Below are 22,963 nucleotides of genomic sequence, written 5' to 3' on the forward strand. Positions count from 1 at the left end.
ATGCGGTTCCCTTGGCAACGGCCGGTCCCAGTTTCCACCAATCGATGTGGCGGGCTCGTGGCCTACATAAGAGCCCGGCGTGTGCCGGTGCCGCGGCGAGCCCCGGCAGATGCGCTTGCGAAGCCATGGCCAGGGTGATGGGCACCCGGCCCGGGCGCCGCTGGGGCTGCGCCGCTGCCTTCCTCCTCCTCCTCCTCACCGTGCAAGCGGGTAAGGGCGGCCGTGCCGGGGGGAGGCGTGGAGGGACCACGGTGGGGCTGGGCTGAATGTGGGTGCCCGGTGGTGCCCATGGGAAGCTGAGCACAGCTCCCCAGCAGCCACTGTGGTGAACTGGGAGGGATGGATGCGGCTCACGGATGTGCTGAGCCCCACGGTGCCAGGGAGGTGCCGGCGGTTAGGGTTGTGCCCATGGAAAAAGCGGTGCTGCGGGCAGCAATGTCCAGCACCATGGGGCAGAGAGCTCCTCATCTTCATTGTCATCCTCATCCTCATCCCCATCTCCATCCCTGCTCAGCTGGGTGTAAAGGGTGATCGGACGGCTCACTGGGAGCAAGATGGGATTTGCAAGAGATGGAGCCAAATTCACCCTAAAGAAGGATGCTCCGGGGAGCGGGTGGGAGTTATGGCAGGAATAAGGGGGAGCACGGAGTCCTCTGTTTCACATTCCCGCATCCCTCTCTGGTCTCTGCTGGGAGCCCAGCACTGGAGGGACATGGACATGGGGGGACGGTCACCCCTGATGCATGCCTGAATTGGGCCCAGGAGGACGGGAGTGAAATTTAGCTGGGAAGGAGATGCTGGTTCACAGCATCAGTGAGGAGACAGGGATGGCACCGGGCACAGATCTGCAGTGACACCAGGACAGCCGCGGTACCCAGGCAGCTTGGACCATGGGGACCCATCCCTGGGTGCCCCACGGGTCAGTGCGGGATGCAGGGTATGGGGATGATGCCCAGGGCTCGCTCTGCTGCAGCAGGGCTGGGATCAGGGCTGCGGACCGGGCTGGGAGCCAGCGCTGCCCGGCACAGGGCCATTTCCCAGCACGTCCCAGCTTGGGCCATGGTGGTCTCACCCCTTTTGCTGCAGAAAAGCAGGGTTTTGGCTCCTCAGGACACAAATGTCCCCATGTGCCCTTTGTCCTCCCCACACCCCCTTGGCACCAGCCAGCTCTTTGGCACTGGGGTGGGAGGGGGCAGGATGTGCACAGATCCAGGCTCCCCATTACCCACCCAACCCCACAACCGGACCCCGCTCTGCTGTCCCTGGCTCTTGGGGTGCAGCTCTGGGATGATCCCATCTCCCCCCAGCCCAAAAAGCCGACCTGAGCGGCGAGGCCACGGCTGCCACCATCAACCACTCGCTGACGCTGCTGCAGCGGCTGCAGGAGCTGCTGCACAACAGCAACAGCAGCGACTCGGTGCTGCGGGTGCGCACGGCGGCCTCCGACGAGGCCAAGGTCTTCCACACGCACCAGCTCCTGCTCAGCCTCCAGAGCGAGGTCTTCGAGAGCCTCCTGCGCAACCAGAGCGTCCTCACCCTGCACGAGCCCCCCGAGACCGCCGCGCTCTTTGAGAAGTTCATCAGGTACCTGCGGACCCCTGGGGATGGGGACAGAGGCAGGGATGCGGCTCCCTATGGGGACAGTGGGAACCCCATGGGATGGGGATGCTCGGAGGGATGCAGGCAAGGAGGGGAGATGTTCCTCCGGGGACCACACTGGGTGGGGGGGATGCAGGCATGGAGGGAGGATGCTCCTCTGGGGACTATGGGGGCTCAACGGGAAGGATGACTGGAGGGATGCAGCTAAGGATGGTCCCCTGGGGTACTCCATGGGATTGGGATAACAGGAGGGATGTAGACAAAGGAGAAGGATGCTCTCTAGGGACCATGGGAACTCAGAAGGATGGGGTACCCAGGAGAATACAAAGAGGAAGGATGCTCCCCTGAGGCCTGAAAGGATGGGATGCCTGGAGGGATGCGGCTAAGGAAAAGGGATGTTTCCATGGGATGGGGACACCTGGAGAGATGCAGCTCAGAAGGAGGATGCTCTCTTGGGCTGATGGAGCCTGTGTCAGGGCTGGGAAGGGGACTGGGGGACACCAGCATCACATCCCTGCGCTCTGCCCTAGGTACTTGTACTGCGGTGGGGTCTCCATCCTGCTGCACCAAGCCATCCCCATGCACCAGTTGGCCAGCAAGTACCGGGTCTGGGGGCTGCAGCGCGGCGTGGCCGAGTACATGAAGAGCCACTTGGCCAGCGAGTCGAGCCAGGGGCACGTGGTGGGCTGGTACCACTACGCCGTGCGCATCGGGGACGCGGCGCTGCAGGAGAGCTGCCTCCAGTTCCTGGCCTGGAACCTCTCTGCGGTGCTGGGCAGCGCCGAGTGGGGCTCGGTGAGCGCGGAGCTGCTGCTGCTGCTGCTGGAGCGCTCCGACCTGGTGCTGCACAGCGAGCTGGAGCTCTACACCGCCGTGGAGGGCTGGCTGGGCCGGCGGCAGCCCGAGCCTGCCGTGGCCGAGCGGGTGCTGCGCGCCATCCGGTACCCCATGATCGCCCCCAGCCAGCTCTTCCGGCTGCAGGCGCAGTCGGCGGTGCTGGCGCGGCACCGCGGCGCGGTGCAGGACCTGCTCTTCCAGGCTTTCCAGTTCCACGCCGCCTCCCCGCTCCACTTCGCCAAGTACTTCGACGTCAACTGCAGCATGTTCCTGCCCCGCAACTACCTCGCGCCCAACTGGGGCTCCCAGTGGGTCATCACCAACCCGGCGCGGGACGACCGCAGCACCAGTTTCCAGACGCAGCTGGGGCCCAGCAGCCACGATGCAGGGAAAAGGGTGACGTGGAACGCGCTGTTCTCCCCGCGCTGGCTGCCCGTCAGCCTGCGCCCCGTCTACTCGGAGACGGTGCCGGGCGCAGTGCAACCCGTGCGCATCGAGGATGGGCGGCCCCGGCTCGTGGTCACCCCGGCCATGAGCAGCCCCGACTTTGCCGGGGTCAGCTTCCAGAAGACGGTGCTGGTGGGGGTACGGCAGCAGGGCCGTGTCCTGGTGAAGCATGCCTACAGCTTCCACCAGAGCTCCGACGAGGCGCCCGACTTCCTGGCGCACGCGGACCTGCAGAAGCGCGCATCCGAGTACCTCATCGATAACTCCCTGCATCTCCACATCATCGTCAAGCCCGTGTACCACTCCCTCATCAGGGTGAAGAAGTAATGAGGTGGAGATGGGCCCCGCTGCTCGACTGCTCCCAGCCCCACGGCGGGGCTGGTGTTGGGTTCTGCTCGTAGGTAGATGGAGGTCCCTGTGCTGGGGACCCCAGGGCTGGGCTCTCCATTGCCCATCCCTCCCCTATTGTCCCCCTGCCGTGTCCCGTCTCCATTGCTCCATCACTGTCCCTGGGTGCCCATAGGGAGCTGGCTGAAGAAGGACTTTTGACCCGGACCTGTAGTGACAGCACAAGGGGGAGTGGAGTTAAGCTGAAAGAGGGTAGATTTAGATTAGCTCTTAGGCAGAAGCTCTTCCCTGTGAGGGTGCTGAGGCGCTGGCACAGGGTGCCCAGAGAAGCTGTGGCTGCCCCATCCCTGGCAGTGTTCAAGGCCAGGTTGGACACAGGGGCTTGGAGCAAGCTGCTCCAGTGGAAGGGGTTGGAGCTGGAGGAGCTTTAAGGTCCCTTCAACCCAAACCAGGCTGGGATTCTGTGATGCCAATGGGAGCCCCCAGCCCCGTTCAGGTGATGCAGAGGTGACACACGCAGCCCACGGGCACATCCTGGCTCACAAACCCCAATAGGCAAGAAGATGGGGACAGGAACAGCCTGGCCTTCCTGTGATGCCACCCCTGTGGCATCAGGTCCCTCCGTGCTGGGTGATGAAGCCATGGCGCTGTTGTCCTGGTACCCAGCACCCCGCAGCTCAATGGGGAGCTGGGTGCGTGCCCAGGGGTGGGGGGTCCAGACCCCCGCCCTGCCCAAGCACCTCCATCCCTGCCTAATAAAGCCAGAAAACACACACTGGGCATGTGGGGGCATCTTTGGGGTGGGTTTGGCATGGGCAGAGCTGGCTCCCATCCCTACCCCTGCCCGTTGCCCCCAGCTGGGTTGGCTCGGGGGGATGCTGCCTGGTGCTGGGCTGGCAGGATGGGCGCTCACCATTCTGCCCTGGCACAGAGTCCGGCCTCTCTCTGGCAGGGCAATGGGCTCAGCACCAGTGACTCCATCCATCCATCCTTGCCCTTGGCCCTGGCACCACTGATGGTGATGAGTGATGGGCGCTGCTCCTCCCAGGGGGTGGTGGGAGCTGGAGGGGCAGAGGGACCCTTCCCACCTCTCCTTACTGGGACAGTCAGGGCTGGCCCACAATGAGGCGCTTGCTAAGCTGCAGACCTGGTGCTCTGCTCCCTCCCTGCCCCTCGGAGCTCCCAGGTTAATGATTCACGGTGGGTCCGCAGCGGGTGCTTACCCAGCATGGATAACACCAGCCCCGGCTCCGCTGGGTGCTCCTGCAGGGACAGCGGCAGCCGGGGGCCCTGGGGCTTTGCTCAGCATCCCTTGGCAAGGGCACGGTGCTGCACCGGGACCCTGCTGGCACCGCCAGGGCCCCGCTCTGCTCCTGGGGCTGGGGATGCTTCGCCATGAGGAGGGGAGAGGAGCGAGAGGCTGCGATTCCCCCCCTGTGCTCAACCCTGCTGCAGGAAAGCAGGAACCGTGATGTGGAAAACTCCTCTTTATTCACCCTGAATCAAAACCCAACGAGGCAGGAGGGGCAGGGAGCATCTGTGCCTAACACAAGCACTCCTTTGAGAGCCACCGGTCCTACTCCTCCTGCAGAGGGAGATGTGGGGTCAGGGAGCTGCATGGGGGTCCCTGCTCACCACCCCACTGAGACAGAGACCCCCAAGCTCTGCCCAGCTCACAGGCAGCAGCCTCAGCCCCACAAGAGCCATGGAGCAGCAACCTGAGCAAAGGGAGAAACAACAACTGACCTGAGCAGCATCCTCCTTCTTCCCCTCATCTCCTGTGGGCTCCTGGCTCTGTTCCTTTGGCTCCTGACTCTCTTCCTTGGGCTCTTGATTCTCTTCCTCGGGCTCCTGGTTCTCTCCATTGGGCTCCTGGCTCTGTTCCTTGGGCTCTTGACTCTCTTCCTTGGGCTCTTGATTCTCTTCCTTGGGCTCCTGGCTCTCTCCATTGGGCTCCTGGCTCTCTCCATTGGGCTCCTGGCTCTCTTCCTTGGGCTCTTGATTCTCTTCCTCGGGCTCCTGGCTGTCTCCATTGGGCTCCTGGCTCTCTTCCTCAGCCTCCTGGCTACCTCCCTCATGCAAAGCCGCCTCCTCAGTGTGATCCTTAACCTGAAAGGCAGAGCCTGATCCCGTCCCCCAGCCCCACAGCACCGAGTCCCGGCTCCCGCTGCCGGTTCACCCCATCCCCGGTACCCTGCCATGCAGCTGCTGCGCCTCTGCCCGCGCCTTCCTCTGCAGCTCCGCCTGGATCACCTCTAGGAACTCCTTCTGGGCCCGCTCAAACACCTCCCTGGGGCTCTCTGTTGGTGCCTCCTCCATCCCCATCACCCGGCCCTCGGACCGGGCGCGCTCCTTGAGCCGCAGCTCCCGGTGCCGCGCCTCCAGGATCTTCTCCCGCCTCGTCTCCCGCTCGAACATCTGGGGCAGGGGGTGCAGGTGAGGGGGGCAGCGCCGGGCTCAGCGTGCCCCGCATCCATCCCATACCGGTAACGTACGGCGTTGGCCAGGGTCTTCTCATTCCTCTGCAGGGTGCAGAGCGCCGAGGACATCTCCATCACGCTGACGGTGCCCACCTTGGAGCCACAGGCGACGATGGAGCCGTTGTCCTGCAGGCGCAGGCTGCACAGGGGCTCATCACAGACCTGGGCAGGGAGGATGGGAGGCGGTGGCGCTTACCCCTGGTGATGCCCCATGGGGGGATGCGGGCAGGATGGGATGGGTGAGGCAAAGCCATGCGGTTGCCAACAAACAGGGGTCTATGTGTGAAGTTTAGGGCTCCAGGCACAGCTTGGGGCTGAGGGGAGCTGCTTGATGGAGCTTATCCCGAGCTCCATGGTGAGGGGATGAGACCCCATCCCTGGCTCTGCCTGCTCCATGCAGGGCAGGGGGGCAGCCCCACCAAGGAGCCGCTGCAGACCCAACCTTCACACTGAGGAAGGGGTCCTTCTGCTTGAAGAGGAAGTCCCAGATGTCCAGGGTCCCATCCGAGCGGGTGGTGAAGAACACAGCCGGCCTCACAGGGCTCCAGCACCCGTCCGTCAGGTAGGCGAGGTGGTACCTGCCAGCAGACCCGATGCAGCGGCGATGGGCACGGGGTCTCCGTGGCTGCTGCCTGAGCAGGACCTTCAGCCACCCTCTTGCAGTGCCCTCAGCCACAATGGCATCGCTGTGCCTTGGTGACCACCCCAGCACCTACTTGGTCCACATGATGGCAGACTCCTTGACCTCCTCCGACCAGATTCGGGCGGTCCAGTCGCCGACTGTCAGGAAGATTTTGGGGTACATGGGGTTCCTGCTCAGGGCATAGACGGGTCCATGGTGGCCACTGTAGGTGCAGGTGATCTTTTCGGCGGGGGTCTTGGCCTTGCGGTTGCAGAGGATGACGATGCCCTGCTCCGTGCCCACCATGAACTTGGTGGGCTGAGGGTGGGAGGAGGAGACAGGAGATGCAGCAGCTCGTGGGATCCCCCAACACGTGGGGCTGCAAAGGGCTCTGCTGTGGGAGCAGATCTGGGGAACTTAAGTATTGGATGGCTGGGATAGCAGTGCCTAAAGGGGTGCAGGAAACCTGGAGAGGGGCTTGGGACAAGGGATGTAGGGACAGGCCAAGGGGAATGGCTTGAACCTGCCCAAGGGGAGACTGAGCTGAGCTCTTAGGCAGAAGCTCTTCCCTGTGAGGGTGCTGAGGCGCTGGCACAGGGTGCCCAGAGAAGCTGTGGCTGCCCCATCCCTGGCAGTGCTCAAGGCCAGGTTGGACACAGGGGCTTGGAGCAAGCTGCTCCAGTGGAAGGGGTTGGAGCTGTTGGAGCTTTAAGGTCCCTTCCAACCCAACCCAGGCTGGGATTCTGTGATTCAGAGACCAAAATGCCAGTGAGAGCCCGTGTTTTAGGAGAGCATCAACTCCTGGTGCTTAGACGGGGGTGGGAACACGCCCCGGGCTGCAGCACGATGCTCTGGGTCACTCTGGGCATCAGCCGCTTGTGCTGCAGCCCTGGATCCCTCCCCTGCTCCGGGTGCTGCTCTCACTGACCAGGGTGCTCTCAAACTCCAAGGAGACGGCGCCCAGAGCGTTCCTCAGGCTCCCTTTCCTGGAGAGGTCCAGGACCAGCTGCTCGGTGGGCACGGAGAGCTTGCGGATGTCCCACCACAGCACCTGCAGCACCAAGGAGCGGGACGGGGCTGCAGGGATGCTCCGCCTGTGCCAGCGCTCGCTGCCAACCCTGGGGATGCTCTTTTGGGCTGCGAGCTCCTGCTGGGGGTCCCTGTGTGAGTGCAGGGCCCCGCTCCCTGCCCCTGCCCTTTACCTGCCCATCAGTGGAGGCTGAGAAGCAATCGGTGCCCGTTTTGGACTGCAACCAGACGGCTCCGTACACAGGGTCCCTGTGGCTGACCTCCACCCTGGACACCTCCACAGGCAGCTGCCCTTTCCTGGTGTCCCAGTAAGCTGGGAGGGAAAAGGAGATGTTAAGATCCACGCTACCTCCTTCCCCTGGCTCCTTTGCTTGCTGTGTGTGTCCCAAGGAGATGCTGCCTAAACCAGAATGGGAGCAAACCTCACTGGGGGCTCCCCCGACACCTCCCAGCCCCACAAGCCCCAGGGATGCCCACCCTGAGCCATAACACAACTGGCCCTTCTGCAAGCACCAGCCTGGAGGGTGGTAACGTCCTGAAGAGCCTCTCCTCAGCTCTCATCAGCCTGTGCCAGATGCACAGCAATGCCCACAGGCAATCCATCCCCCTGCTCTGCACAAGGGGATGTGCGGGGCCAGATGTGCTCTGAGCAGCCCCTTGCCAACACTAAACAGTGCCTCTTGCACTCAGTGATGCTGAAACCCGCCTGTGTGACCTGATCCTCCCCTCCTGCATGCCCAAAGGGTGATGGCTAGGGCAGGTCCCCCCCCCCGGATACATTTCCCTCTCCCATTTCCCTGTCTCTGCCCCTGACACAAGGTCTATGGTGGCAGCGAGCCCCATGTGCTCATTAGCTAATTGGAGGTGATGGAGGGACGGGGTAAGGTCCATCCCCTCCATCACCCCGGAGCGTGCAGCACAGCCCTGCCACCCGTGCCCTGCCTGCTCCCAGTGCTGCTGCTGTTGCCATTGGGAAGGGGAACGGCAGAATGAGCTCAATCAAACCATAGGGCAGCCTGGCCCAGTAGATAACAGAGCCATAAATGAAGCTGGCAAAGAGCAGCCCTTCCCACGCACTTGAACAGCAGCACAGGACAATCCAGGGCATGACAGGATGGCAACGCTCCTGCGCTCTTGCCATGCCATGATCCCAGATAAGGGTGGGTACAGCGCATGTGCTGCTCTGTGTCTGCTCCAGTGATCCCCACAGCAGTGTCCCTGCCCCGAGTGCATGCAAAGGGGTCCAGGCATGGTCCTCCCCTCTGTGGGTCCCTTCCAACCCAAACCACGCTGGGGTTCTGTGAGGGATCCACCTTCCTTACCCATCTGCCCATTGTAGCATCCTCCCACCAGCACGAAGGAGTCTTTGGGGTTGTATTCCAGGGTCACGAGAGGCGACGGCGCCTTGAGAACCATCTCGGGCCTGCTGGAGTTCTCTGCCAGGAAGGGAGGAGTGAAGGGCAAAGCGCAGGGGCAGCCTGGAGGGCGAGCACCCACCTCCAAACCAGCCTCATGCTCCTGCACCCGCTCCTCCTCAGCCATGGCACCACTGAGCCAGGGAAGGGGGGACCCCCCGTACCCCAACCCATGGCACCCCTCTTCTTTGTGTTTCCCCCCCCCAAAGCACACAGTTCTGAGCGAGCCTTGGCAGAGCAGGGCTGCGCCTGTGCAGCCTCTCATAATCCATCACAAGTGAACCGCAGCAAGGCAAGAACCACACCGGAGCAGGGCTCAGCTGCCTGCTGCGGTCCCAGGCTCCGGCTCATGGTGCAGTGGGATGTCAGTGGTTATTGCCCCCCTGTTAGCCAGCTTTCCGCTCCCATTCCTGCCCTTCTTTGCATTGATCCGTGGTCAAAGCAGCCCCCGACCCCTGCTCACCCCCTCCACAGTGCTGGGAAGCTCCATTACACACACTGAAGACACAAAGTGCTTCCGCAGAGGCAGCACTGCTGCCTGGTGAGCTCTGCCCTTACCCAGATCCCAGATGTAGGAGTCAAGGCTCATGTCTCTCTTGCTTTGCTGGAACTCCAGGATGGAATAAGCCACTGCCAGTTTCCTGCTTGCGTTGGGGCACCAGGAAAGGTGCGTGGCCGTCCTCTTGGTTGTGTTGGGATCCCTTTTTGAGAACAGGACATCAAATGAAGCCGTGAGTTTGCTAACAGCTTCGGCAGGCCCTGGGATGACTGTCTCCCGAAGGAAACGGGGGGAATTGCAATTAAAACAACTCGTGAGCCCTGAGTGCAGGAAATGATTCTCTTGGTGGTTGGGTGGATGGGGAAGAGTTGATTTAATGAAGCCTTTCCAGTTATAGGTTTCTAAGAATTCAGCTACGTTACTGGATCTGACTTCTAGAGATGACCTAGACAGCCCCTGACATGGGAAAATTACCTTTGAGGCATGAAAAGAATTCATCACATCCTGCTTAAAGCACTGTTAGGAGATGCTCAGAGCAGTCCCTGGCTGGTGGTACCTATCCCTAAAGTGTTTTGGGCAGGGTGGAGAGGAACGGATGGAGTTATGGAGCAGGGCTCTCCATCCATGAACCCATCCATCACGATCCTAAAGCTGCTGGGTTTTCCACCTCCTCTGTCCCCGGAGGCAGGTTGATGGTGTACAGTGTGGAGCGCCCGGTGAGCCCCGCTGCCTGTGCTACCTGATGGCACTGATGGTTTTCGCAGAGGGGGGCTCCATCTCCACCTCTAGCATCTCCTCCTCTTCGAAGTACTCCTCGTAGATGTCGATGGCGTTGTTCTGCTTGACGCAGTGCTCCATCAGCTGTAGGGGAGCACAGGCAGGGGGCTGTGGGCCAGGGGGCAGGCATGGGGCTCTGGGAGCAGGGCATGCCCTGTCCTTACGGTGCCGAGCTGTGTGACGACGCTGATGTAGTGCTCATCCCTCTCCATCTTCTTCCTGAAGCGCGCTGTCTGGTCCCCCTCGCGCGGGTTCACATCCTTGGGCCAACCGCCCTCCACGTGGTTGATGCCGCGGGACTGCACCTTCACTCGGTCCGTGTTGACCTGCGGGCGGCCGGGAGGAAGCAGAGCAAAGGTTTGAGCCCCAAAGGTGCAAACTGTGACCTAAACCATGCTGTGAAAACCCCGTTCCCCCTCATTTCCCATAGGAAGATGGGCTGGGAACACTGGGGCTGTTCGGAAGAGCAGAGAAGCTGCGTGGAGACCTCAGAGCAGGTCCCAGTGTCTGAAGGGGGATACAAGGATGCTGGAGAGGAACTCTTCATCAGGGACTGCAGTGATAGGATGAGGGGTGATGGGTTCAGACTGGAACAGGGGAGATTTAGGTTGGAGATAGGGAAGAAGCTCTTAATACGAGGGTGGTGAGGTACTAGAATGGGTTGCCCGAGGAAGCTGTGGCTGCCCCATCCCTGGCAGTGCTCAAGGCCAGGTTGGACACAGAGGCTTGGAGCAAGCTGCTCCAGTGGAAGGGGTTGGAGCTGTTGGAGCTTTAAGCTCCCTTCCAACCCAACCCATCCCATGGGTCTGTGATCCATGCCCAGGGAAGCCGCCCGCACCCAGCCCTTACCTCATGCTCCGACATCTCGGGGCTGTGCTGCACGTAGGCGTGCACGGGGTCCCTGCGCACGAAGCCGCCGGCCAGGCCGGGGTCGGGGGGGATGTCCACGTTCACGATGGCCGCCTGGTCGGAGAAGCAGCAGGGCCGGCCGAAGCCGCTGCGCTTCCGCGTGTACAGGTACGAGATCTCCATTGCGGCGCCGGGACCGGGGGACCGCAGGACCCGGGGGAGGCCCGGCCCAGCAGCACCGCGTCTGCCGTTGCCAGGCAACGCCGGGCCGCGATCACGTGATTGAGGCGGGCGGTACTGGTGCCGCATGGCGGCCGCCGCGGTGGGAGGGTGATGAGCTGGGGTAATTAGCGCATTGACCACGCGTGGTTAATGGGGGCTCTGCTTCACCGCCCTGCTATGGGGCTGTTGTTGGGGATGCCCTCTGTGCTCCCCATAGAATCATAGAATAGTTAGGGTTGGAAAGGACCTTAAGATCATCGAGTTCCAACCCCCCTGCCATGGGCAGGGACACCTCGCTCTAAACCATATCACCCAAGGCCTCGTCCAACCTGGCCTTGAACACTGCCAGGGATGGAGCATTCCCAACCTCCCTGGGCAACCCATTCCAGTGCCTCACCGCCCTAACAGGAAAGAATTTCCTCCTTATATCCAATCTACACTTCCCCTGTTTCAGTTTGAACCCATTACCCCTTATCCTATCACTACAGTTCCTAATGAAGAGTCCATCCCCAGCATCCCTATATGCCCATGACCCCTCCTGCTCAGCCCTGGGAGGAGGGAATGCTGCATCATTCCTGGGGGATCAGGATGGGGGGTCCGGGAAGAGGCAGCCCTGCAGCTGCAGCAGCCTCGATCCGGTGGGGTCTGGCACCATGCTGCTCCCTGCACACCCAAGCACTCCATGGAATCCCAGCATGGTTTGGGTTGGAAGGGACCTTAGGGCTCACCAGCACCCCAGCGGGGGGGGGGCAGGAGGGGTGCCTGGTGCAGCTCAGCCCAGACAGACCCGCACTGAGGAGCGTGTTTAGTACAAGTGTTTATTGTCCTCTCCCCACAGGGCACACCCGCATGGGGCTCCAGCCCCTGGGGAGGTCCAGTTCACATGCGTTTAACACCAGCTCTATACCAGTACCGTTACAGCCAAACATCAACCCCCCCCCCCCACCCCAGTATTCCCTGGAAGGAAGGTCCCACCAGGGAGCATCGCAGTCACACCGAACACGGGTTAAGGGACTGAGGGCAATACACAGGTTAGCGTTAAAAGACACAGTGAGGCGCTGCTATCAAGTAAGACCCCGGGGCTGGCTCCCCCAGCCGTTAGCCAAAGCAGGGATGAGGGGATGGAAAACCACAGCCGGCAGCGCAGGAGGCTGCTGCCTGCAGGGAGATGAGGGTTAAGGGATAAGCCTTTGCTCTCCAGAGAAGTCCACACCAAAACAGGCAGGCAGAAAAGATCCATTTCAGCTCATGCTGCTTCCTCCTGGCTCCCCTAAGCCCTGGCAGGACCATGCCCTCTGCAGCACATCCTGCCCTAGGGATGCTCCCATCCCTCTCCCAGGGGGTTCGTGGCTGTCCTGCAGGAGGGGAGCCCAGCCCAGCCGAGCTGAACAGCCTAAAAGAGCCTTCAAACCAGCCCAAAACCTGCTACCGACATGCACCGCACTGAAACCCCATTCACACAGAGGCAGCGAGTCAAACTGCACCTCTGCTCTGCAGAGAGCTCATAAAACCAGGGAGCAAAGCAAAGGAAAACCAGCAAGGCCAAAGCATCCTCAATTCTACAGCCCCTGAACCCAGGGAAGCAGCGAGGGGGTCACGGGGAGCCGGCTCCATCCATGAGGAGCAGGAGCTGGGATCACTAGTGGTTGGTGCTGCATTGCTACGGGAGCGAAGGAGCCACCCATGGTCCCAGGCTGGGTGCTCCAGGGAGCTGGAGAAGGCTCCGTTCCGTGGCATAAACCATCCCCAAGTGGGGAAGGACCGGAGGAGCCCATGGGAGGGTGTGAAGCATCTTCAAGCTTCCCAGCGTTCGGCCTCAGTCACTGTCCCATAGGAGAGGAAGACTTGAGATGGAGAAGGAGCTGCCAAGGGGGAAGAGGAGGGTAAAGGGAGCCCGGGGGCTTCCCCACCACCGGTGCTCATCCTCTGGCCATTGCCGGCCTCCCCACCACATCTATCCCGGGTCTCTTTGGTTTCCCATCACAGGAACGCCGGTGGCACCGTCTCCTCCTGCCGGGAGCCGCGTGGGGCCAGCTTTAGGCCGGGACCTCGGTGCTGTGGGGCCGGATGTGCTCATCGGTGACCGCCAGGTAGGTGGCTCGCATGCTCGGGGAGTACTGCGGGGACAGGACATGGGGTCAGTGTCACCCCAGCCATGGTGGGACCCACACACAACCCCTGCGCCCCCATGTGCTGCTGAGCCGCCAGAGAGAGCCCCAGCATCACAGCAGGGAGCTTAAAGCTCATCCAGTTCCAAAGCCCTTCTCTGTGTTTCCTGCGGCCCCTTTAAGCACTGGAGCTGCTCTAAGGTCTCCCCTTCTCTTCTCCAGGCTGACCCAGCCCAGTCCCACCGTGCTCCATCCTTTGGGTGGAGGCATTGAAGCAGATTAAACACTGTCAGAAAAGGAAGGGGGAAAAACTGCCCCAAGAAGGGGATGGAGATAGGGACCATTCCCACTCCCAGCACACAGGAGCTGCAAATCCTCTTGTACCTCCCGAGCCCTCTGCGCTCTTCCCAAAAGCAAACGGCTCCATGGAGAAAGGGATGGAGAGAGGCACCGAGGAGGGGAAGGAGGATGGGAACCCACAAGGCGGGAGAAGGAAGCAGCTGAACTTACTCTTGATGGGCAACTTAGCTCCAAAAGAATTGATGCAAATGAAAATGAAAAGAAGGAAATAAATCAAATAAAGCAGGTGTTAAAAACCAGGGAGGGCTCAAGGCAGCAGCAGGGAATGGGGACGGGCAGGGGTGAGCGGGACAAGCGTCCTTTCAAAGTCAGAATGAAGACATAAAGCAAGGGAAGAAGGGAAGACTATTTCGGTCTCCTCTGAGCACGTGGCTGCTGACCTCTCCCCGCAGCATGGAGGGATCTGGGTTAGTGAGACAGGCAGCAAGGATGCGCTCATGGATAGGGCAGGAGGAGGGGACCGAGCTCACCCCATCCACCATCAGTGCCACAGCGGAGCAGAGGGGCCCTGTGCCCCCCGGTCCCCCCTCAGTCCCCCCCCCAGGGATGTCACAAGAAGGATTTGGCCTCGGCCATCCACCGTACCGTGGGGGGAGGAGAGCCTCTGCCGATGAGGGGCACGTTCTCATAGCGTGGGTTTCCACCGAAGAGCACAGCTTGGTTCCTGAGAGGGGAGATCCCAGCAGTGAGAACCCCCTCCTCCTGCACCCAGTGTGGGTGATGCTCCATCCCCAAGGTGTGCGGTACCCCCATCCTCCTGCACCCAGTGTGGGTGATGCTCCATCCCTGAGCTGTGCGGTACCCCCATCCTCCTGCACCCAGTGTGGGGTGATGCTCCATCCCTGAGCTGTGCGGTACCCCCCTCCTCCTGCACCCAGTGCGGGTGATGCTCCATCCCTGAGCTGTGCGGTACCCCCCTCCTCCTGCATCCAGTGTGGGTGATGCTCCATCCCCAAGGTGTGCGGTACCCCCCTCCTCCTGCACCCAGTGCGGGTGATGCTCCATCCCTGAGCTGTGCGGTACCCCCCTCCTCCTGCACCCACTGCAGGTGATGCTCCATCCCTGAGCTGTGCAGTACCCCCATCCTCCTGCACCCAGTGCGGGTGATGCTCCATCCCTGAGCTGTGCAGTACCCCCATCCTCCTGCACCCAGTGCGGGTGATGCTCCATCCCTGAGCTGTGCGGTACCCCCATCCTCCTGCACCCAGTGCGGGTGATGCTCCATCCCTGAGCTGTGCAGTACCCCCATCCTCCTGCACCCAGTGCGGGTGATGCTCCATCCCTGAGCTGTGCGGTACCCCCATCCTCCTGCACCCAGTGCGGGTGATGCTCCATCCCTGAGCTGTGCGGTACCCCCATCCTCCTGCACCCAGTGCGGGTGATGCTCCATCCCTGAGCTGTGCAGTACCCCCATCCTCCTGCACCCAGTGCGGGTGATGCTCCATCCCTGAGCTGTGCAGTACCCCCATCCTCCTGCACCCAGTGCAGGTGATGCTCCATCCCTGAGCTGTGCAGTACCCCCATCCTCCTGCACCCAGTGCAGGTGATGCTCCATCCCTGAGCTGTGCGGTACCCCATCCTCCTGCACCCACTGCAGGTGATGCTCCATCCCTGAGCTGTGCGGTACCCCATCCTCCTGCATCCAGTATGGGTGATGCTCCATCCCTGAGCTGTGCAGTACCCCCATCCTCCTGCACCCGGTGCGGGTGATGCTCCATCCCTGAGCTGTGCGGTACCCCCATCCTCCTGCACCCAGTGCGGGTGATGCTCCATCCCCAAGGTGTGCAATACCCCATCCTCCTGCACCCGGTGCGGGTGATGCTCCATCCCCAAGGCATGAGGTACCCAAAGGTGTGAGGGGGGGGGTCTCACATGTACTCAGAGACGGGTGCATTGGAGATGGTCTGTGCTGGTGGGTGCAGGCTGCTCTGGCTGCCCAGGCTGCTGCTGTAGCTGCAGAAGCTGCGGAGCTGCCCCCGTGCCGGGTTGTGGCTGGCGATGCGCCGTGCCTGCGGGTTGAAGGGGTCCTCATCGTCCATGTCATCGTAGTCCCGGTCCCTGCGGGGACAAGGCACCAATGATCCCCCCCACCGGCCCCAAAGGCAGCTCCCCCCGTGCCCAGCTCATGTCCCCAGTGCAGGCAGGGCTGCAGCAGACCCACCGTCCAGTGAAGAGCTTCCACGCTCGTGGTGTGGCGCAGATGATGGTGGAGAAGGAGGCGGCCACCAGCAAGGAGAAGAGAACCAGGTAGAGCAACCCCTCCACCCCATCGTAGCAGATGCCAATGAGGGCATCCAGGTAGTCCTGCAGCAGGAGATGGGGTAGGGCAGCGCTGGTGGCAATAGGAGGACCCCAGGAGATGCGAGTCCCCAGCCTGATCCCCCCCCAGCTCACCTTGTGCAGCCCCCGGCAGTCCAGCATGGCTGTGAGCTGGTGCAGACTGGTCTCTGAGGAGTTGAGGAGCTGCTGCACCCCGAGGAGGTCTTTCTATGGGAGAATGGGGGGGTCAGGGCAGCAGGATGGGGAGCAGGGGGGAAGAGAGGGGGCTCCCCACAGCCGGTACCTCGGCTGTTGGGAATGTGGGCAGCGCAAACTGGATCAGGCCCTGGATCTGGATCTGCATCGTAGTGAGCGAGCGCTGGAAGACGGTGAGAGCCTGCGAGGAGGAGCAGGGGCAGTCACAGAGCTGTTCATCCCATGGGACACCCCTGCCGTACCAAGCGGGGTGCAAGGCTCCCCCATACCTGCTGGAAGGGGTTGCTCAGGCCCTGCTCACAGTACAGGTAATAGTGAACCACCTCTGCAAAGCAAATGGGAGATGTTGGTACGAGCGTCCCAGCATCGAAGGGCACCGGGTCCCCAAGCAGGTTTTGGGGTATCCTATCTCCACCCCACAACCAGCTCTCACCTGCGCTGATGTCACTCTCCGTTTGGTTCATGATGAACTTATCTGGGGCCACGCAGAAGTCGCTGGTGCCCTGTGGGGACAAGAGGGACATCATTGATGCTGGGCAGGATGGCAACGGGTGCCCTCACCCCCCGGCTCTGCCCTGGCCCCACTCACCACCGCCGCTGCCGTGTCCACAGCCACGGAGGCCCAGCTGAGGATGAGGGTGAGCAGCCCACAGCACAGCATCCTGCGGGGACAGGGGTGAGATGCGGAGGGATGCGGCTCCCGGCACCGCCGAGCCCGGCACCGCCGTACTCACGTGGTGAGGAGGCATCGGGAGCGCTTGGCCAGCCCCAGGCAGGCCAGGAGGCAGACGGTGAGCACCAGCATGAAGAAGAGCAGATAAGCCAGCCACCTGGGTGCAGACAAAGGCTCCATCACTGTGTCCCCACCACATCCCCAGCCCCACCGGTGGCCCCGCTCACCGGTAATACTCGATGTAGGCGACGTGGCCGGCGAGCGCGGTGAGGTCGGTGCTGGTCCCGCGCCACAGGGGCAGCCCCGCGAGCTGCAGCACGATGCTGCCCGAGAGCTGCTGCAGGAACTTGAGGGTCTGCAGGTAGTCCCCCCGCGCCGCAAGGAGCTCGTTCAGGCGCTGCAGGTGCTGCTCCAGGCCCACCTGCATCTGCAGCGTGGTGTCCGCTACCTGGGGATGGATGGGGATGGATGGGGATGGATGGGGATGGTTGGTACCACCGGGGCTTCCCAACACCCCATCCCTGGCAGTGCTCAAGGCCAGGCTGGACACAGGGGCTTGGAGCAAGCTGCTCCAGTGGAAGGGGTTGGGGCTGGAGGTGCTTTAAGCTCCCTTCAACCCAAACCACTCTGTGGTTGTGTGATCCATGGGATGCTCCCTCCAGGACAGCAGCTCCACATCAGAGCCCTGTGCTCCAGCGGGATCCATCCTCTGGACAGCCCTGCCACGGCCCCCACGGCCCTTCCCGGCCACAAAGGGCCCATTTTGCAGGGTGACATCACTGTCACCCTGTGATCAGCACGGCACGGCTGCCTGGGGCTCAGCCTGGGTCCCTCCAGCCGGATGCTTCCTCCTCCACAGTGCTTTAACCAGGCCCAGGGTGGAGGAGGGATGTGACCCTGTGGGACATGGAGGGGTTTGGATGGGGGGACCCGGCCCCACGGCCCTACCAGTGAGTCGATGCCGGTCAGTGTGTGGTTGGCGTGGTCCAGGGCATACAGCAGCTGGTACACCCCATCGTTGGTCTCGCTGTTCCCATAGAAGCCGATGCCGACGGCTGCGCTGTGGGCAGAGAGAGGACCCCTGATTAGAGGGAGGGAAATGCTCACCCCAACATGGGGCAGGGAGGATGTGGGGCCACCGGCTGGACCGGGGACACTCTCTGGAGCATCCTGGTGTTGGGGGGACCCCTTACCCCGGGCAGGGCAGAGCCAAAGGAGATGGGACAGGGGCAGCACCGCAGTGGGGAGTGCTTTAGCACTCGTGGTGCAGTCAGGAGGGATGTGCCGATGCCCACGGTGCCCCCTCCCCACGGCAAACGCCATAAACCCAACAGACTCGAACCCATTCACCACAATTAAGCCTTTAGCATCCAGAAGCAGGCTCAGTGCGGCTGCGGGATCGGTTCAGAGCCCCTGGGGAGCTGCAGGAAGCTCTTTTGCTGCCTGCCCGCAGGCACCCCGGCCCCCCTGCCATGCTCTGTGGGGTGCCCGAGGCTGGAGGAGCCGGAGCGAGCACACCAAGATCCTTGGTGCCATTTCCCTGCTCCGCACCACGCTCCAGGCAGCCACCTCGCTCCGCCCAGCAGCCCCTTTGTCTCCTGGTGGAAGGGCCCATGTCCCAGCCCATCACCCGCCTCAGGCCGGCGGATGGGGGGATCCCTCCCAGCCGTAACCCGAGATGGGTTTGGGAAGCGGGCGGCACGCTGCCGGCTCCCCTCGCTAATTGCTGCGGTTGCAATTAAGGGCAGGAGCAGCCGGGACCCGGCAGCTGGGTCACGCTGCCGCCCGCCATCTGCTCCGGGCTGGGATTAACGGCCCGGCCCCGCTCCCGGTTGGGATTAGCTGGGAAAGAGGCACGGCCACGGTGGGGACAGGGACAGGGCTGGACCGCGGCCGGACCCCAGCATCGGTGGCTGCGAGGATGGAGGCAGGGATGGGCTGTGTTTAATTGCGTGGAGCTAATGAAAGTAACTCGTGATGGGGACACAGCACCGGGTCCCCGTCCCCATCCTCACCAGCAGATGAGCCCCGCGGTGACGGCCATCCAGGTGACACAGCAGGAGTGGGGCCGCTTGGTCTCGGGGTCCCGGTCCCTCTTGCAGCAGCACAGGCAGATGAGGTACACGGTGAGGAAGAGGAGGTTGAGGCCGAGGCAGACGGCGGACACCAAGCCCAGGAAAAGCAGCGACTGGGAAGGAGAAGGGGCAATCAGCGCTCGTGTCCCTCACGTGCTGCAGGATGCGGGGGGATGCGGCCACGTCCAGGGCCCCACGGGACGGTCACACGGGGAAAGAGGAAGCGTCCCCATCCCGGGCCATGGAGACCGGCTCTAAGGGGTGGTGGAAGCACCGGCGCTGCCCCCCGCTCCGTTTCGGGGCCGTGCCGGGCCAATGCCCCAGGGCAGGGGGGTGCAGCCGGGCAGGGGACCCCAAGGAAGGGGTGACCCGGGAGGGGGGAAGAAGCGCGCTTTGTGCGGTGCTGGGGTCAGAGCTGGCTCCGGGGGAAAGGGAAGGATGGGGAAGGGGGGGGGGGGGTAAGGCCGGTACCGGGAGCGCTGCCCCGCACGGCTCCGTCCCCGCGGGTCGGTACCTGCTGGTAGTCGGCGTCCCGCGGGCGGAAGGCGGCGGGCACGCTCTGCAGGCGCAGCCCGCGGTGGGGCAGGCGGTGCAGCCACGACACCCACCACGGAGCCACGTACCCGGCGCGGGCGGGCGGCATCGCGGGGCCGGGGCCGGAGCCGGGGCCGCCGCCGATGGCGGGGAGGGGGGAACCGAACAGCGCGGCTCCGCCCAGGCCACGCCCCCGCCCCGGGCCACGCCCCCCTCGCCCCGCCCACCCCGCATCGTGCTCCGCGTAGAGAGCCCCGCGCCCGGACCCTCCTATAGGGGCCTCGCATCCCGGCACTGCCCTGCTATAGGGGCACCGTCCCCATCCCTCCTGCTATAGGGGCCTCGCATCCCGGCACTGCCCTGCTATAGGGGCACCGTCCCCATCCCTCCTGCTATAGGGGCCTCGCATCCCGGCACTGCCCTGCTATAGGGGCACCGTCCCCATCCCTCCTGCTATAGGGGCCCCGCATCCCGGCACTGCCCTGCTATAGGGGCACCGACCCCATCCCTCCTGCTATAGGGGCCTCGCATCCCGGCACTGCCCTGCTATAGGGGCACCATCCCCATCCCTCCTGCTATAGGGGCCTCGCATCCTGGCACTGCCCTGCTATAGGGGCACCGACCCCACCCCTCCTGCTACAGGGGCCTCGCACCTTGTCAGCACCCTTCCGTAAGGGCGCTGCACCCCATCACTGCCCTGCCATAAGGGAACCACACCATGCCCCATCCCTGCTGCACGGACCTCACATCACACCTTGTCACCATCCTATAAAGGGAACCACATCCCATCCCCTCCCTGCTAAAGCAGCCTCTCCCTGTCACCACCCTGCTATAGGGACACTGCACCCCACCACTGCCTTTTTATAGGGGCACCACACTCGTCCTCCCTTCTATAAGGGCCTCACACCTCATCACTGCCCCGCTATATAGACAGCACACCTCATCACCTCCCTGCTATAGGGGAACCACACTCCCATCCTGTCCCTGCTGTAATGACATGGCCCCCTGTCCACGAACTATAGGGTAGTTCCATATTGTCCCAGACCCACCACATCCCCCAGGAAGCACCCCCCGCATTCCTGAACCCCAGAGCAGGGCTGGGGGCTCAGGTCACCAAAGGAACCCCTGCAGCATCAGCCAGGGCTGCAGGGACACACAGACACACGCCAGTGGGGAACAGTCAGGTTTATTTATTGTAACAAACAACAGCAAAACTCCCATTTATTGGCTCATTTCAGCTCCTTGACGGCCAAACCTGCAGAGGAGAGAAACTGCTGGTGAGAAACGGCTCCACTCACACAGAACCCCACACCCTGGAGCAGGGACACATCCCAGGATGGGGCTCCCGGTGTGACAGAGCCCCCCTGGAACACCAGGAGGTACCTGGGGGCAGCGACTGCTTCAGCTTCTCGGCCTTCTCCTTATCTGTGATGACCAGGGTGTAGAGGTACCGGCTGCAGCGCACCTTGAACTTCACATTGTCCTTGTTCTTCTTGATCTTGACGGCTGCAGGGGCAGGAACAGCTCAGCATGGAGCCACCCCAGCACTGGAAACCCCCAAATTAAGTGGATTTTGCTGCACCAACAGCCTATGCTGCGTCCAGGGGTTCAGCCCCAGGCTCCTCAGAGCCAACAGCTTCATTTTGAGGCTGGTTTTACAACAAACAACGTGAAGAAGTGATTGTATCTCCCATTTACACACTGCAGATCCCCAACTCCATGCCCAGCGCTCCCCAAAAGCCATTTGATCTGAGCCACTTGGCTGGAGCTGCTGGGAAATCCAAGTGGAGCAGCCCAGGGATGCTTTGTGAGGGGCTGCCAGCAGCTCCCTCACTGTTCCAATGCGAAACTCTCCCTCTCACCCACACCAGGGGGTTAACAAAAGGCTTCCAGTGGGAAAACACCTCTTCCCTGGGACAGCTGCATCCAAGTAAGCAAGAGAAAACTCCTCACACATGGCTAAATACTGCGCCGAGGAGCTGCCAGGGCTTCAATCATCACCACCTTTGTATGTGCAATGGAAGGAGACACAAGTTTGGCCTGGATTCCCTTGTCCCCGTGACAGCCCTGCCAGCGCCTGACGCCCTGCAGCGATCTGAAGGCTACAGAGCACCAGGGATGGGCTGATGTGCAAGGAGCTTCCAAGCCGGGGCTGGGCTGCACCCCCGGGGGCACAGCAGCAGCCACCGCTGGAGAACCCAAGTCCTGCACCCACAGCATCCCCTGCCCAGGGTGGCTTCACTCACAGGTCAACCCTGAGCAAAACTGCTTTAAATCCCAATGCTGCCGAGCCCAGAGGCTCCATGGGGCCGCTCGGGTCCCCCCTCACCCCCCAACACTCACATTTGGCGTCCTTCCTCCGGGCTGTCAGCAGGAAGTCTTTGATCTCCTCAATCTTGCGGGGCTGGGAAGCAAAGCAGCGCCTCAGCACACACCGAGCACCCCAAGGCCCCCCCGCAGCTCACTGCGGCCGCTGTGAGACCCCGCTCCCACAGCAACCACCCCCGGGCCTGCGGGGTCCCTGCTCCCTGCAGCCAGGTGTGATCTTCGACAGGGCCGTGGCAGCAGTAACACACCGCGGGGGCTGCGCTGCCTCCCGCGGCACCGCAGGGGCCGGGCAGGATAGGTCCCCCGTCCCCCCCCCGACCCGCTCCCTCCTCACCATGGTTCGGGCCGGGTTCGGAGCGCTCCAACCTGCGAGACACAACCCAAGATGGCGTCAGCCCCACCGACCCCCCGCCGCCGGCGCCACCGCGCCCGCCTGCCGCCCATCGGCCATCCCCGGCTCCGCCCGCGTCCCCTCCGCTCCCCGAGCCCGCCGCGGAGCCGCACGCTCCCGCACAGCCGCGGATGGCGGCGGATCCCGCATCGCCCCCTCCCGGCACCATACTCACAGCTCCCACCTCAGCGCACAAACCGGAAGTGAGCTCCCGCTTCCGCATACAAGGCTTAAACCCGCCCCCTTGGAGCGCCGCTACGGCTCGGGCCGAGGGACAAAAAGGATCCGAGTCGCGATCGCGGTGGAGAGCGCGATGCCTGTGATGAGTTGGCGGGGTCTCAGCCCCGCGCCATGGCCAACGGAGGGTGTGCGGGGAGCACCGGGCACCTCTGGCCTCCCGCATCGCTCCGTGCACGGCTGGAAGGGCGGGATGCTCCAGCCTCCTGAGCCCCGGCATCTCTCCCGGAGGATGCAGGAAATGGGGTCCTGCGCCGGGGTTTCCCCCCCGAGAGATACTGGGGTTCGATGTCTCGGGATGCTGGGGCTCGATGTTTCGGGAAGGGGTGTAATGGAGCAGCTTTGCCACAAGAGAGAGCTTCAGCCACACTCAAACCCCCTCAAACGACCCTAAACCGCTGCAATAACCATCGGGAGATCTGGGAGGGGAGAGAGGGACCCCATCCTGTCCCTGCATCCCATCAATCCCTCTTATCCTGTCCTCACCCCACTGAGGCCTATGTGGGGAAGGAGCAGTGTATGGGGATGCTGGGGTGCTCCTCGGTGATGCTGGTTTCTGGGTGCTTAAATGGCATCATGGGGTGCAATGGGGATGGTGGGGACAGGAGGCTGCCCATCAGTGCATCCAGGGACCCTCTATTCATGAAGGGACTCCCTA

The 22,963-nt window shown here is 62.7% G+C and overlaps 4 protein-coding genes across 5 annotated transcripts; 1 reads left to right on the top strand and 3 right to left on the bottom strand.

Moving 5' to 3' along the window:
* The first annotated feature begins 3 nt into the window (after positions 1 to 3).
* On the top strand, positions 4 to 3,629 carry BTBD17 (BTB domain containing 17). The gene is made up of 3 exons (XM_061377018.1): positions 4 to 210; positions 1,308 to 1,584; positions 2,130 to 3,629. Exons 1-3 carry the CDS (start codon positions 45 to 47, stop codon positions 3,208 to 3,210), a joined length of 1,524 nt encoding a protein of 507 aa, XP_061233002.1. The 5' UTR covers positions 4 to 44; the 3' UTR covers positions 3,211 to 3,629.
* Positions 3,630 to 4,704: 1,075 nt separating this feature from the next.
* On the bottom strand, positions 4,705 to 11,103 carry DNAI2 (dynein axonemal intermediate chain 2). The gene is made up of 13 exons (XM_061377432.1): positions 10,903 to 11,103; positions 10,218 to 10,379; positions 10,016 to 10,137; positions 9,336 to 9,478; positions 8,685 to 8,798; positions 7,536 to 7,675; positions 7,262 to 7,384; positions 6,428 to 6,651; positions 6,154 to 6,289; positions 5,727 to 5,873; positions 5,425 to 5,649; positions 4,978 to 5,340; positions 4,705 to 4,816 (listed from the first exon to the last, which is right to left on the bottom strand). Exons 1-13 carry the CDS (start codon positions 11,083 to 11,085, stop codon positions 4,808 to 4,810), a joined length of 2,091 nt encoding a protein of 696 aa, XP_061233416.1. The 5' UTR covers positions 11,086 to 11,103; the 3' UTR covers positions 4,705 to 4,807.
* Positions 11,104 to 12,532: 1,429 nt separating this feature from the next.
* TTYH2 (tweety family member 2) lies at positions 12,533 to 19,487 on the bottom strand. The gene is made up of 14 exons (XM_061376954.1): positions 19,330 to 19,487; positions 18,756 to 18,928; positions 17,689 to 17,800; positions 16,968 to 17,188; positions 16,802 to 16,897; positions 16,657 to 16,729; positions 16,501 to 16,570; positions 16,337 to 16,392; positions 16,156 to 16,248; positions 15,987 to 16,079; positions 15,754 to 15,896; positions 15,465 to 15,650; positions 14,178 to 14,256; positions 12,533 to 13,241 (listed from the first exon to the last, which is right to left on the bottom strand). Exons 1-14 carry the CDS (start codon positions 19,456 to 19,458, stop codon positions 13,161 to 13,163), a joined length of 1,605 nt encoding a protein of 534 aa, XP_061232938.1. The 5' UTR covers positions 19,459 to 19,487; the 3' UTR covers positions 12,533 to 13,160.
* Positions 19,488 to 20,519: 1,032 nt separating this feature from the next.
* On the bottom strand, positions 20,520 to 22,489 carry RPL38 (ribosomal protein L38). 2 transcript variants are annotated; one of them, XM_061376842.1, is made up of 5 exons: positions 22,267 to 22,489; positions 22,012 to 22,043; positions 21,693 to 21,753; positions 20,733 to 20,855; positions 20,520 to 20,604 (listed from the first exon to the last, which is right to left on the bottom strand). In XM_061376842.1, exons 1-5 carry the CDS (start codon positions 22,469 to 22,471, stop codon positions 20,579 to 20,581), a joined length of 447 nt encoding a protein of 148 aa, XP_061232826.1. In that variant the 5' UTR covers positions 22,472 to 22,489; the 3' UTR covers positions 20,520 to 20,578. The 2 variants fall into 2 exon arrangements, with proteins under 2 accessions (XP_061232826.1, XP_061232827.1); XM_061376843.1 differs by having other exon boundaries at positions 22,244 to 22,276.
* Positions 22,490 to 22,963: the final 474 nt, after the last annotated feature.

This window comes from Neopsephotus bourkii, unplaced genomic scaffold (genome assembly GCF_033783945.1).
Source record: "Neopsephotus bourkii isolate Nb327-2 ecotype Australia unplaced genomic scaffold, CSIRO-AGI_Nbou_v1 NB_1749, whole genome shotgun sequence".
Classification (NCBI taxonomy): Eukaryota; Metazoa; Chordata; class Aves; order Psittaciformes; family Psittacidae; genus Neopsephotus; species Neopsephotus bourkii.